Source organism: Acanthopagrus latus, chromosome 4 (genome assembly GCF_904848185.1).
Source record: "Acanthopagrus latus isolate v.2019 chromosome 4, fAcaLat1.1, whole genome shotgun sequence".
Classification (NCBI taxonomy): domain Eukaryota; kingdom Metazoa; phylum Chordata; class Actinopteri; order Spariformes; family Sparidae; genus Acanthopagrus; species Acanthopagrus latus.
The window spans coordinates 21,224,565-21,240,760 of record NC_051042.1 but is presented as its reverse complement, the minus strand read 5'-3'; the positions used below and the strand labels follow the sequence as shown (position 1 = coordinate 21,240,760).

The following is a 16,196-nucleotide window of genomic DNA, read 5'->3' as shown; positions in this document are numbered from 1 at the left end:
TCCATGGTTTATTAGCTGCAGATTCACCCAGGAGCTTGTTGATCTTGTCAATAGTCACTGGTGAGATGAGAGAGAGTCTCCAGCTGTGAGACCAGCTTACTAGCAGAAGAGGCTGGTCCTTGGTTTGTGCCATTGTTTGTAAACCTTAGTTTTCTTGTGATGCCCACAGGTCTGCAACCTTTCCCCCCCCCCCGGAAAGAAAAAAATCTTCTCTGTGTGGCTTTAGTGTCTGCTCTCTCAAATGACTGACGGTGCTGAATAAGGGCACAAAAAGATTCTCAGAATACAAATCTTAAGTCAGAGTAGGCTATATACAATTTACCCAGTGGACCACCTTGTTATCATACATTCTTGTAGCCTGTGAGTGTTTTGTGGACTCCCCTCATCGCTTAGTCATGGGTTACATCTGCCATCATAGTCTGAAGCAGTTATTATATCTCTGAGCAAGTTATAGCTGTACTTCTGTGTCCTGTCATTTAATGAAAAGGAAGAGCCCCATGTCCATGAAAATGTTCAATGTTTTAAATCCCTAACATCCATTTTAGATCAAATCAACAACATTTTTGGTGATGTCCAAGCTTGTTTGGCTACTTCTGCCCCATATTGTGGTCTCAACTAACACTGTGTATACTGTGTTGTTTTTTGGAAGCAGATGTCTGCTGCTCTGCTGTGGAGGGTGACCATTGTGTTTGTTTATTTGGGAATTCCAGGTCTCTCCCTAGTCTGCTCCAGGCTTCAGCTTGGAGAGCCCAACCGCCACAATTGATCCCAGCAGCTGGAGCGGCAGCGAGAGCCCTGCCGAGGACATGGAGAGGATGAGTGACTCTGCAGACAAGCCTGTAGACAATGATGCAGAGGGGGTGTGGAGCCCTGACATTGAACAGAGCTTCCAGGAGGCCCTCGCCATATATCCTCCATGTGGACGCAGGAAGATCATCCTCTCTGATGAGGGCAAGATGTATGGTGAGTACAGATGTGTGTATGTGCAGGTGCCATGTGCATGTGCAGCCAAGAAATGGGCAATAACTTGCTTTAAACCTGTTATTTTTGTGTGAAGGTGTTTGTTGAAAACACTGCTGGCTGTAGTTTTGTATTTGACTGTCTAATAAATAGATACATGTTTGTTTATTAAGTAGGTTTTGGTGCTATATAGATATTGATAAAGTATCAAAAAGGACAATATTGGAGATTTCCATACAAGCCAAGTGCAGGAACTGTGCATCAGGACTTCTTTAAGGTTATGATGTCACACAGTCACCTCCTTCAACCACCATAAATGCGTTGCAGAGTGAAGAGAGGTGCCACAGCAATGGACAGTATCAGAAAAACAACATTGTCCAGTGGAACCCCAAATAAAAGTATGAACCTGAAAATGAGCAGAATATGAGATCTTTAATTGACAGACTGAGATCTGTCTTGGTGAATGAGTAGGCCTACCAAATGTCAAACTACTTTTTTAAAATGAAAAAAAAAAAAGTATCAATACAAGGATCTGCCAAGTAATGTAATATTATAAGACTGGCCGTCTGAAATTTATCATTGATGTGCTCTGTGATGCTGACCATACAGCCACGATGCTGGTTCACAGAAGTGCAAGTTTATAAGTAAAGCAGCATGAACTATTAGTCAGTAGCAGATGGTACTGTGGCTGCCACCAGCTGTGCCCCCTCTCCTCCCTCCATATCCCCCCATTCCTGGCTGGGTGATGTCATGGAAAGAGGGAATGTTTTCTCTCTGTGGTGTTGGACTGTCTCACAGCCTGTCAGTGTCAAGTGAAAGCAGAAAGCCCCTCAGAGCATTCGCTCGCAGCTGTCATGTGACCCCTCCGGCCAAACAAAATGTAAATTCTAGGAGTTGCAGTGAAACCCCTCAGCTGCCACTACAAAGATGTGGGCTCAGACAACAGGACTCTCCCCGCTGTCTCTTCCTCCAATTCCCTCATCCCCATACAGAGCGAGGCTGCCAGAGAAGCTGTCCCTCTGCTGTGGATTAAAGCATGACAATTCAGGTCTGCTGGAGTTATAAATGAGCAGTGCTAAAAGCGCTCAAGTTTTCTTTCTCGAGACTCTTAAAAGACTGTCACTTCAGATAAATTCTAACCTCAGTAACAAAAGCAAAGAAATGCTTTGTTTTTGTGGTCTTAAATCCACCTTAAAATCTGCTGAAGAGACAACTGCAGTGTTGAATAGAGTTCGGTCCTGCCAGATGTGCTCTGTGTCTGGTTACACATGTCTCACCAGTAGTAGAGTCATTGAGTTGTCTAGCCCACCATTCGTAAGTCAGAACAGTTTGACGAGCATGCTTTGAGTAAAATTAATTTCTTACATGTTCAAGCATGCAAACGAAGATATAGTTAGGAAACCACGGCTGCATTTAGCAAAAACTATGCTGACTGACTGTGTTCAGCTGCTTGTTTGTGGAAAGAGCTATAGAAAGACAGGGGATGTGAATGTTTTATTTTTTTATTTTAGGATAAAAGGTAGAATTAGGGATGCTTCCTCTTGCCCAACATATCAGAGTGTGTTGGGACTCTGTAACAAAAGACAGATTGGTATCAGTCTAATCTATGGCTGCTTTATCAGCCCTGCAACTGTTGCTGCATCCCTGTGCCAATCCCATCATGCCATGAACTGTGACAATCCCCCAAAGCTTGGAAGGCATTAAAGGTGCCTTGAATCTCCCTGGGAGAAAGAAAAGGAGCCACAGTTTATTTTGAGTAGATTAAGTTGTTGTATTATATGAGTAAAATATAAAATTAGATTAGAGATCTGGCCTATTACAGTGTATGTGTACACACGGTCACATAGTCAGTGAAGTACTAGCAATGGTGACATTGAGCGGCATCAGGACATTTAGTGCTGATGCTTATTTTCACTCTGAAGTAGGGCTGACAACTAAGCCCTCTACCATTGTTACATCTTTGTTTTGTGAAAAAAAGGAGGTTTTTGGTGTTCAGACTACGTTTCCCTGTCCATTTTTGATTCTTATACTATTAATTTAATTAATTTAGGTGAACACTTGAAGCTTGGTTACATTGGTAGCAACGATGTTTCTTATCTGCAGGGTGCCGTGTTTCTTTCAGTTGTGCAGCTGTTTTTTTCTTTTTCTTAGCTTAGATTGCTCAGTATGACTAGCCAGCTAACTTTGCTTTAAGATACAGAGACTGAACACAATAATGGAGTAATGGGCATGTGGTTCACAGACGACACTTTTAAATGTGGCATATGGATGAACGCCAGACAGAATATCCTCAGTTGGGTGAGGGAACTGTAGGTTGCTGTCAAAGTGTCAATGGGAAAGTTAAGTGACTATAGTGGTGAGCTGGTCACTCCTACCTTATGGCAACCCTGACAGGTCAAACTGTCTTAGTAAGATAAAGTCCCCTATTGTTATGTTTTACTGTAGACATCATCATATTGTAGTTCGGTAGACATCACCCAACCCCACTCTGAAGACAATAAGGCTGTAGCTGTAGGAGTGGTCAGTTTGACTCCCTCAGAGACATTTGAGGAACAGTTGGAATGTGACTTTGTGTCCTTTCCCCCTGTTATTTTCCACATTTTCTATCATTTACCTTTTTTTATGAGCAAACCCTGAAAAATGCTCATTGGTGTGGCTTTGACTCGGGAGTCATGATATTGTATAGTAACAATGAGTGTTCACTATCTGTTTGCAAAATAAATGTACTTTATTTTTAATGTAGGAAATATATGTGTGTATATAAATGTTCACTGTCGCAGTGTCATCAATATTTGGCTTTATATATTTATATATATGAACCACATGTCTGACCAGTATAAATCTCACACCTATCCTGTTTACTATGGAACAGGAGTCCAGGATGTATTTAGATTTGATAAGTTAGGGCTGCACAATATGGAAAGAAAAAATCAAAATGTGATTATTTGACAGACTTGGTATATGATTCACGATTAGTGGATTAGTGTTTTTTCACATCAAGAGGACAACATTGTTTAAGCCAGGGAATCTCTGCAATACTACAGCACTTCTTTGACATTGTTTTGTCGTATATTGACCTTTATCAAATGACTGAAGCTTCTGTGATTTCAATTTTTATTAGATTAACATTTTTTGTTAATTGTGCAGCCCTAAAAGAAGGCAGCTTCATTATGTTAAGGACTTAACTGGAAGTATATTTAATGAAACAAACCTTGCTTGCATGCCCACTATAAAAACAAAGATGTTATCTTTGACATGTGAATATGTATTCATTGTACATTGAGAAGTGCTCCTTGCCAGCTCTTTGGAATGCCATCAGAGACGATAAGTAACCATTGAAGTGGTCCTCCATGCTGCTACAACGGAATTGATTTGTCAAAAACAACCAGTGATTTGTCTTTTAAAAGGGGAAGGGTTCATCTAACCGTGGTGAGGCTGATATGAGGCTGTAATCCAGGTCCGTAGGGTTTCTAACAGCCTCAGACAGATGCCACACAAAGCCTCTCGTGGCATCTGAGATGAAAGTTGGCTACAAGGAGACAGGTATTTTGTAGTTGAGAGACCCTGGGGATGGCATAGTGTTCCATACACAGATCTCATCACAGGAGGAGCCGCCCTGAGTGCCCTTAAGCCCTTTGTTATCCTGGGGTAGAGTGCAGTTAATTAGCAACAGTCTCTATAGCAACTGTGTTGCGCTACAAAACAATTTCTAATTTCTGCTTCTTAGCTTATTGTGGTGTTTACCTGAAGTGTTGTGGATATGCTGAGACCAGCGTTGGCTGGCACTGTGCCCGTTCTCTGAGGCAATGGAAGACACCACATCTGCATAGGCTTCATCACCTGGCACTTTCCATGGCCCCAGAGTTTACTTGAGAGAATATTTTAAAGAGTAAAGGGAAATAGGGGGCACTGGCCCCTAGCCAAAGGCCTAAGACTCTGCACTTGCATAATTCACCTGCTGTGCAAGGCTGCATTCATTTATCCCAGAAATAGAGTTGATAAATGAAACAACACGCCTCACTCAAATTGTATGTTTATTCATTGTGTTATGTATTTGCACTTGCCCCGCAAGCTAAATGACATTGGTGAATTTTTCTCAGTTACTGTTCAAAAAAGGAAAGAACTGATTCTTATTCAATTTACTCACAAATGGATATGTAAATACGTACTCTTCTCGTAGGCTATAATGCACCCATGTTGTGTTTTTCTTGTTTTTGCTGGTGAAGGCAAGGCCACCAGTGCATGACATAGTCACCTTTCCAAGAAATTTTAAAGTACCTTTTATAATTGTGTCATTATGTTTGAGATAAGTCTGGTTCTGCTACACAGTAGCAGAGATCATGGTATTAATTGCAGTTATTTATCCTAAAGATAGGAATCACTGTTACCACATATCCCGTCTTGTTGTGATATTCACCCTGAAGGTGGACCATTGGACACTATGCCGCTGTCCGCACATGTCTTTTGATGTAAAGCTTTTCCTATTACCACTCTGCTGTTTGCTCTGCCATCTCGTCAGTGATCCAGCCCAGACCCCTCCTGTGGGAACTAAGTGGCACTTGGTTTGCAGAGATGCCAAGGATGAGTTAGATATAATGAGCAGACCTGGCTTGCCCCTGATGGCCCAGCACTGTGCTCCTCCGAGGCTCGTCTCATCGGGCCGAGCATGCTCTGAGACAGAGCGAGCAGACCTGATCCTCCCTGCTGGGCGGATAATGAGGAATTCTGGGATCAGCTCAGGCTCCCCGAGTCACCTACATTGACTCAGAATGGAGTGTGAGGAACTTCATTGCAGGAGAGGCATCGCACACCTCCAGAATAATCCCTCATTTGTTCCCCTGCCATTGTCAGTGTTAGACTACTGTGTTTTCACACACATGGTAGTGAAAAAAGTCCAATTATGTTATATCTTCCTCAAAAGGAGAAACTGTTGAAAGTGTAAATAGTATTGATGCAGGTATGATGAGGTAGGGACGAAGTCATTTTGTATTAGGCTTCAAGATTTTAGGGTTGTGACAAACTGGTTATTTATTCATCGTGGGTCACTATGGAGATGACTTATTTTAACCTAACAGAGTGAAGGAACAAACATGTGATGTGAATGGGTTTTCTGGCTCCTCTCTGGTACAGGGTGAAACACATGTTACACACTGCTCTACTCAACAGGTGTTTCTATTGTGATGTTAATACTGCATCTATATCATCAACTGTTACAGTTGATGTGAGCGAGAGACAGAAACTAAACAGAAACTGAAACTTGATTTTATTTTTTCTGAGATTGTGTAATGTGAATGCAGTTATATAATTCTGTATTCTGTGAGTGACAATATAGAAACTACTTTGAGGGATTAACCAGTGACATCGATTTATCATTTGAAAGCATATTCACTAGAGAGCATCATACATGAGGTATGAAATGTCTATTAGTTTGTTTTCCTGTCTCTCCAGGGGTGTGAAACACTCTTTGATTTAGAACTGATGCATTATTCAAGGCTCAAGGCCACATACAACAGCTGTGTGATTCAAATAATATATGTTTTTATGTGGTCTTTCCATGTGTCTCTCAACAAACCTTTTATCTCACGGTCCTTCGCATCAGTTGTTTTTGCACTGCAAATGAGTAGCACCCATCCCTGTCAAATGCCTGGTGAAAATTGCTGATAATATTAAACATTTTTGCAATTCTCCTTCTCCTTATTTCTTTCATCCAGTTGCCAGGAAAATAAATTAATTGAAAAATGTGGAATTTTTCCTCTAACGTAGCTGCCTCTCTCTGTGTATAGTCCACAATATGTGGTAATGAACAGTGAAGGTGACTGTGCCACAGACAAAAAGGCAAAAAGGCAAACCTGCTTTCTGCACCACAAACTGCTGCTGGATAGTAACAACTGATTAAGGACAGGGATTTTGAGAGGACTCAAATATTAATGCAAAGCTTTATTAGTTTTTAGTCATTTCATTTTATAAAAATTTGTGGGGTTATTTCAAGGATTAATTTATTTAAATTTAAATTAAGACTATAATGCTACTGGTTGCTTCATGGTGTTTTTTTTCTTTTTTCAAAATGATAAAATTGTGTTTTGTGTCATACAAAATAAATATATGCTTAAAATAAGATCTTTTACATCACTAAAAGTAGTTATACCACATTGTACAACACCTGCATTCCAACTTTTATGTTAAAATACAAAAGTATTATGATAATCATGCCAAAAGTAAATTTAATTTTTTCAATTTCATCCATTTCAGAGTTGTGTACGGTATTATAATTATTGATGCATTCATGTGTTTCACACTTTAATGTTGATGAAGCTGGTGAAGGTAGAGCTTATTGTAATTATATACAAATTGATACTAATTACTTTATATACTACTGTTATGATATATCATAAGTGGTATCAAGTAATGCACGGGAACCTCAAAATTATACTTTGTTATATTCTTTCACTTGTTAATCCAACATTTGACACTGAGATTGCATTTTTTACCACAAATGTGTATTGGTTCAAAATATCACAAAGCAGTCTCCTTGTTACTCATAACCTGTATTGGTGTCGGATATTGAAAAAATCAAATTGGACGATCCCTAGTAGACACAATTAAACATTTTTGAAAGGAGATAATAGATAATGTGGGATCTCTTGATTTCAACATACTTGTTACTTCATATCTTTAAACTTGTGGCCCCTGTGTGTTTCTGTGTCTCTGAGAACGTGCAATTAATGCGACTCAGCCCCCAAAATGGATCTACATGAAGAGCTCCCCTGTTGCTGAGCAGCAGAATTGATTTTGAAGTGCATATTATTTCATGGCAGTCTGTTCAGAGGGCAGATTTCAGCTCTAACTCATGACCATGTTGCATTGACCAAGCATGACATGTTGCGAGTCGTGTGTGAGATTCCAGTCTCACGCCTCACAGGGCTGCTCACCGTAAACAGTGTTGATAGAGGGGCTCAAGGTGTAAGCAGCACAGATGCTAACCTGACTGTGATGAGGTGGACACAGGGAGAGGATTTGATCGTACAAGAGAGTTGACTTTCAGAGGCAGGGATTGTGGGAGATTGGTGTACTGTCTCACCCTGAAAATGCTGCTGAATGCAAATGTGTTGCACAAATTAACATATTTGATTTCGTTTCAGTATTTTAAGAATTAAATCCTAGTCATTTTTTATACTGCATGCATTTCCAAAACTGCATTGGAAAGAATCTGGACAAACTGATCAATGTGTGTGTGTTTTCTGTCAGCCTGGGTGGAAGTGTTTGCACTGAATGGTTGGATAGCAGGCTGTGGCTCTCTGCCTGTCTGAATCAGGAGCACACGGGGTGTGTCCCTGCTCTGAGGTCTGTGTGAGGCCCTCTGAGGCGGGCTTCTGGTTTCAGGTTGCATGCTCCCAATTGGCTGCTTTTGTTGGACTAAAATACAGTGAGACTCTAGGCTTCTTAAAGATGCAGTGTCACTGCCGTGCTCTCTTCAAGGAATCATCTGTTTGATGCTGATTACATCATATTCCATTGATGAAACACTTTTATTCTGATGAGATCATCTCATACTGATGGGACCATTTTGTGTAATCAACATATGAATGGAATCTGAATGCCAGTGTTATTCTCTCATCCAGAGCGCAGGGACGACACTCCACTGCTAACAGAGACAGTCATCTCTTCCTTTGCTTTTTGTGCAATAGAGAAAGGTCTCTCAACACTGAGCAGCATCCCTGGAAACAAAGGACGACTGTGGCCACAGCCATGAAATTATCATACTAAATGCTGTGTTATGGTCTGATCCTAATATCATATACGACCAATCCTATTATTATCTCTGTGCTAGTGAGTGCATGTTTATTATGTCGTGACTATCAGGAGTATTCCTATTCGCTAATTGGAACCTCGACTCTCTCCAAACTTGGATTCAATTACAGTTTGCAGTAGAGGCTCCCTCAGCTCACGATTACAAAAGAACGTGACATACAAGAACCCATCATAACCACAAAGTTTGACTTTTTATTTATACATATTGATTGCAGCCAACACGTCTTCCTTTGTGCTCGGATGCTGAATTGATCCTGAGAGATTGAAAATATTGATTTGACTCAGTGTCTTACTTTGTTGTGGGGGGCAGTGCACCTTCCTGACTGTTAGCGTCGTGTTCACACATTGGACGCGCCACACAGCCAATTCCTCGGGAGACTCATAATTACAGCTGTCCTTTCAGATTAGTCCAGCAGCCTGTCCAACTGTGGCTTCACTCCCTGGTCATTTATTTCATCCCTTCCCCTCTCCTGAGAGGCACACCTCAACACAATGACCAGGCCAGCCTCTACCATAATGTATGTGATGATAAACACAGTGGCTCCTAATTGATAGAGTGATTCAGACAAGGGCTGCCTGTGCAAATTGGTCCCCTGTGAGTATATTGCACAGAGTTGGGACTAGTGGGTTTCAGCTCTGGTCTCGTTTGAGTACAGAGAGAGGAAATAGAATGGGCTGGACCAGCTGAGTGATAAAGAGGCTGTCTTTGCCTCAACAGCCCCGTCTGAATACAAGCACAGTTCAGCAGAGGTTGGCTGCTGTAATCCTCTCAGTGTCTCCAGGAAGGCTCAGGTTAGTGACCTGCTGCTTTGTGATGTCTTGTAAGATTTTGAGAGAACACCTCACCTTTAATCCCCCACTGTTCAACTAACACATTAGCTCAACTGCTCCTGACCCAGCCCCTGCAATAAAGCCTTTTATCCAGCTCAATAAGGTCATTTGAAGTTAAGTATTGATTCCTTTTGGTGTCCAGAGAAAAAATGGATTTTTAAAGAGCTGTTAATTACACTCGCGCACAACATTATATAGAGAACTTAATTTTGCGACGGCTGGATTTTTTAAACCCTGAGTTGCAGGTCACAGTAAGCACATTTCCATCGACCTGTTTTTATGTGCGTTTTCAAAAAAAGACCTGAATTGAAATATCAGAAACTTCAGGAAAAGTTGAAAAATTGCAGAGAGGTTTCAAGCTCGGCAGAGATGGAAAAGTCGTGTATCATGACAAAGTGCGATGAGACTGAGTAAATCATGTGGTACAGTTCAAGAAGAGTGTGACTTTTGTGTCCACTGTAACTTAAGCTTTACTGTAGAATATATTTGTGTGAAAAGACTAGGAGACTGTAACCCTCCTCAAATTAATACATGAGACAAACTTAAATTGATTCTCTGGAATTTGCTCTAAATCAAATTGGATTGAAAGTAGGTCAATGAAACAAAATGACTTGGTGAATGAATCCTTAGATTTTGCAGATGATCAGATGTGTACTATGTAGTTTTGTATACGAGTACTGATAAAGGTAAATCAAATAAGAGAGCTCTTTATTCACAAGAAATTTGTACTCCGGCATTTTTAAAGCATTAAAGTACTATTACGCCAAAAGACAGTGGCCTTCACTGCAAATAGAAATGCATATGGACAGAACAAAAACCCTAAGAAGTGCTTTTATGGTCATTAGAAAGACAAAAGTTGTATGACATTTGTTGTATTGTCATAAGAAAAACATAAATATATTCACACAATACAGAAAACTGTACTCAGTTTCTTTCCTCTAACCATCTTATTTTCAACAATTCCCAAGCTTTTAAATGAACTGCTCTTAATTGTAGGCTTTCTAAGTCTCCGCCTTTCTTGTCTAAATGAGGACTGAATAGAGTTGTTTCCTGTAGCTATGGGAGGAACACCCTTGACCATGTTAAGAAGCAGAACTGAAAGAGCCTGTGAGAATTTTATGAGGCATTAAAAAGACTGCTATGTGTAAATTAGATTATGCTGCAACTACCATTAAAATTACCACAATAATCACATTTCACTGAAACATAAAAGTAACAAGTTAAAAGTCAAACGCTGTACTTACAGATTGCACATACTATATGAATGAAAATTGAATTGTACCTGCTGTATGTGTATGTTACACCTCCTGGTTGCTATATTTACATGACAGGAACTGAATCAAAACATATGATTCCTAAATGCAGAGCCAGTGAAATGACATATATGGACTTACACTTTCCCATTCTCTCCCACAGGCATTCAGATGGTGTGTGTGTGTGTGTGTGTGTGTGTGTGTGTGTGTGTGTGTGTGTGAGAGAGTGTGTGTGTGTGTGTGTGTGTGTGTGTGTGTGTGTGTGTGTGTGTGTGTGTGTGTGTGCGTGTGTGTGTGTGCGTGTGTGTGTGTGTGTGTGTAAGTTAGTTTGAGTGTGAGGAGGAGCGATTTCTATTGTGTCTCAGAGAATGGCTTTAGTGTGTGTGATCATTGTGGCGTCACGCATGGAACGTCTGGCCTTGAAGTCTTTCTTATGGACCAGCACTTCCAGTGCGAGGGTCCAACTATACAGGAAGTCAAAGTACTTGTAATGAGCAGATGGTGGCCTGGAGTCAGATGTTATGATCAGAAGACGTTTATCTTCTGAGTTTCACAAGAGGTATCCCAGCTGAAGGGGCATGAGTGCTCGTAGTTCTGACAGAAGAGAATAGACTTTGTAAACGGGCTAACAACACAGATATTGACAGGACACATTTGGAAACACCGGCCGGGTGTGGCCAGCTGCAGACATTTAATACGTAGTTGTAATTGTTTAAGCTTGCATTATGCCAGAGTGTCTTCCCAGCATAGCATGTGTGTGATTTATTCCTGTAAAATAATTAATCACCTTGTTGTCAGCATAATCTTTGGCCTTCCAGACAGGGCTAACATGATGCTAAACTGATAGCATGATATTTTTCCCTCCAAAAAGGGCACTGTCAGTTTTCCACAAAGTCACAGGTTCTCCTTCACTTGGCAAGCGCTGGTTTCCCATTGATACAGCAAGTAAAAGGCTTCCTGCCCCTGCCTGCTATTCCCAAAACCTGGGACAAATGCCTTCATATTGTTGGTTTAGTCCATTGTGATGCTAATGTCTGCCGGAGACCCTTGAGTCATCTATCACGGATGACAGGAAAGCTGGGGCCATTGTGTTGGCCCACCGCACTCACTCACACACACACTCACACACACTCTCACACACACACACACACACACACATCCTGGACTGTATTTACATAGCTTTTAAAGTGGAAGAAACCAAATAGAAAGATTCATACCAACAGACCAGATCGAATGTTTGTTGAAATGTATATATTGTTAAACAGAAATGCTAAATATTATGTCTTTAAATTTGGCCTGCAACTTACTATTGTGTTCTTGATAACTTCATTATTTATCATGAATGATAGGTGAAATTATCTATCACATATCTATCTCATAAACTAAACAAAATATGATATTAAATAAACCTCATGTTTGAAAAGCTTAAACCAGCAGATATTTGGTATTTATCAAAATTGCTGCACTTAATGCTTATAAAATGCTCATAAAGCTGATTTCAGAGACATTTTCTTAAAGCGTCAGGTGATCCACCAAACAGCCAGTCGATTAATCAACTGCATTGTTAATGATCTGCTTTTCTAAATAGTATATTTAGCATCTAAAATTATATTCAAACAACAATAAATGATTTGGGCTAATTTAAACTAAATGAGATACATAGATGTCACACTAAAGGCATGTTTCTATCATTTCTAGGTCTTATGTTTTACTTACTGCTTTATTCAGACTAGCAATACTGTCTAATGATTTCATAACAAGTGCTGATTAGAAACTGAAGGAGTGATTGAAGGGTTAATGATAGATCTGTCCTTACAGTCTGGGCAGCGTCACATGTGTGCACTCTGTTCTGTGAAGCTGCCCTCTCAGGCCCTGCAGAAAGAGTGGTAGAAGCCACACACATGTAGGCAATCTGCCGACTGTTTCTTGGCCAGGCCCAGCACCGTCTCATGGCAGAGTGCTGGGCCAGATGTGACTGTGGTTGTGCCTGCATTAGAAAAAAGTGCTGTTACAGGAAATGGATGCTTTTAAAAAGAGGGAAAGAAAAAAAACAGACTGGAGCAGAGCAGTAAAGTATTGTTCTTGCAGCTCAAAGGACGTAACCAAACCAGTTAAATTGTTTAATATGCCATTACTTAAATTAGCCTCATTGTTTGTGTTACACAGGTGCATAGAGGCTTTGGTAGTGAGCTCAATGAGCTTTTGTGTTTTACTTATTTTTTTCGGCTGTTAATGTTATCTTGGAAATTCTTTAGAAAGATGAAATAACAAGCCAACTGGGGAATGGAGTTGCCTCTCTATCTATGTTATTCTAAAGCAGTAAAACCTGTAATAATGCACGGATGGAATGGTTAAAGAAGCACGATAACCATGTTTGGATTAAAACTCTGCTTCCGGACCGTCACCAAAGACCTCTTTTGAAATAAAAGGTTCTTGATTTGTGTCTGTGACCCAAAAATGGTCTTTATTATCTTTATTATTGATATGAGCATATTGAAGAAGTCGAAAAGCCAAGAGATGTTTCTGAGATATAAATCACTTAAATATAGGAAAGATGGTTGCAATCCCTCAAACCTTTCAACATGATTTGAAAAATATCGTTTGTTGAGCTGTGGTACATCCCAGCTTGTGGGAAATGAAAGCGACATAAAACCAAGTGATTTTGGTCAAGGCAAAGTTATTTATTTACCAGGAGCTGAGAAAATGGTTCCAAACAAAAACAAGTGAGGCAAAACTACAGAGAAAAGGGCTAATGCGTGCTTTTTCAAACAAAAAACAAAAAAGAGCTACTGACTGTTCCTAAAATAAAGCAAATATGAAAACAAAACCTCATTATCTTACCTAGCAGAAAAACAGTCAGAACAGACAACCCTAAATCATGTGTCTAAACAGAAGAGATCTAGTATTGAAGCGTGTAGCAGTATCAGTTTTTGAAACCTGGCCCAGTCCTGAGTAGTTTAGCAAAAGTGCCCCAGCACCAGCTCACATGATAGATTAACGTTAATCAACACAGCAGTGAACTACAAGACAGGACAGGATGACAAGATTGACTCAGACTAGCAAACAGGAAGCAGGTGATGTGGCAGCAACAGGTGGAGCCAATCATATGCATATCACACATCCTACACAGCATAAATGTAAATCTACAACAAGGATTAATCACAAAATGAGGTTGTCGGCCTACAGCTGTAACAAACTGATGTAATCTGCAACTTTTTGATAATCTGTAAATCTTTTCAGTCATTTTCTAGCCAAAAGAAAAAAACACATTTGCTGGTTTCAGCTTTACCTGTGAGATAAGTTGCTTTTATTTGTCTGTTATGATGGAAAACTGATTGTCTGAGTGTTGGACTAATTATATGTTGGGCATTTAAAACAAGACATTTGAATATATCTAATTGGGCTATGAGAAATTACGCCTGGCGTGACAACTGGGTGACAAAATAGTCTGCATAAATAATGGAAATATTTGTTAATTACTGTCCCTAAATACTAATTTGACAGGGTTTTTTTTTTTGGTTGTTGCACTTAAAGCCTGGTTTAAAATGACAAATATTCTCTAGCTAGAACATTGAACAATGATGGCCAAATAAGCAACAGTCAAAGTCAGAGTAAAAAACAACCTCCCCATATTATTTATAATTATTACTTGATTTAAAACAATCCTGATTGGTGCAAAAAAGTATGCAACATCACGGTTTTCAAACAGATGCCTGCTCCTTAGCACCAGTGAGAAAAGATCAGACGAAAACACAAATACAGATTTCTCTCTTGTGAAATAAATGAAAGTAGCATGTTCATATAGGACCATACTGCTAATAATAAGACACTGATTGTGAATCCTGGTTTTCGAGGCCTAGAAATATTTCAAGCGAAGCTACTATGGAGATTGATAACACAGAATATTCTAGCTGTGAAAGGTCAGGGTTTGATGTCAGTCTTGAAGGACTAAAGAGCCAAAGCTTCTGTCCACACTCACTGTTAAGCTAGTGTTCAAAAATCATGTAGGGTGTAATCCATTGTAGGAATGTAACCAGTTTTCTTTACTGAGTGAAGCCATAATAACCAGAACGCGATGTAAACCTAAACTATGTGGCATTTGGAATGATAGGCATGACCCCCACTATTGCTATTGAAAAACCTCACTCTCTTGTACGTTTCTCTTCTTCTTCTTCAGCAGGCTGATAGAGGCCTTTGCTGTAAAAAGACAAAATGTAACATGAAGCCCCGCAGTTGCTCTGATAGCTCTCATAATTGAACTTCGTGATGCTTGAACACACTTGTGTCAGAGTGTGAGGGCATAAATGCGTTTCAAAAACAACTACACTGAATACACCTTTAACAAAACTGAGGATGATTGCACTCATTTTCGATGTGGTTTTTCAGAGTACCGGTAGCTAGTGAAGAAGGAAAGAAGTTGAGGACAAGAACCTCACTTAGACCAACTCTTTGAATGTCCTAATGCGGTGGGTTTACACTACAGATATTCTGCCACCTTATTTGAGAAGCACACAATTGTGAATCATAAGCTGTTGAAAGATGGAAGAAAGAAGTAAGGTTGATGATAAGTCATTTACAAAGAGTATGCATAGGCCATGTGCGGTTACAGGTCATAGTGTATCAATGTGTACAGGCTAATGTAGCATCTCACCAAACCTACAGTGCTTTATAGGACTCAGTTATCAGGTAGAAAGACATGCCAGATGTTTTTACACGACTATTTTCATTTTTCAAATCAAGTCATTTCACTACTAACAGTTCCCCACTTCCTCTCAGTTGTGAGTTTTTTTCCTACTTTTCTTTGGCTTATGTGATAGTGTATTAAATATGAATGAGTCAGGGAATTAGATCTCATTTTATCTACAAGCTTTAGGATGATTTACAGTCTTGACAGATGTTTTATGTCATGAAAAAGACTAAAACATCAGTGAAACTCAATATTTTAAGGATTTTAATCGCTGGACAAGAATTATAAGGCCTGAAACCTCATGCAAGACTGTCAGTGTTGTGCATCGAATTAAAAAATTACAGGTTATGTCATAAAGCTATTGAATGTCAGTGCTTGTTGCCTCAACTAAGCAGAGCAAGGACATACTGTTTAATAATCAGTTTCAATACAGAGAGAACTAGGGTTAGCTACCCTACATGGTGGGGATGGACTGAAAAAGTAGAATTAGCTCATTGCTCACGCCCAACAACACGCAATACTATGTTTTTTTATGCAAAACACAACTGAGAGGGCAGATCACTGTGCACCCTTTGCCAGTCTTCCGCTCTTATAGATGATTTTAGCTGAGATTCACTACTTGATAGTTATACTCAGCTAGCTATCTGGAGTCCAGA

The 16,196-nt window shown here is 39.9% G+C and overlaps 1 protein-coding gene across 9 annotated transcripts in view; it reads left to right on the top strand.

Moving 5' to 3' along the window:
- The window catches only part of tead1b (TEA domain family member 1b), a 51,160-nt gene that overhangs the window by 12,864 nt on the left and 22,100 nt on the right, over nt 1-16,196 (top strand). For all 9 annotated transcript variants that reach the window (XM_037094843.1, XM_037094847.1, XM_037094846.1 and 6 more), the window contains one exon: nt 711-963. In XM_037094843.1, coding sequence (XP_036950738.1) covers nt 807-963 — 157 coding nt within the window. In that variant the 5' untranslated portion in view covers nt 711-806. The remainder of the gene's footprint in view (nt 1-710; nt 964-16,196) is intronic.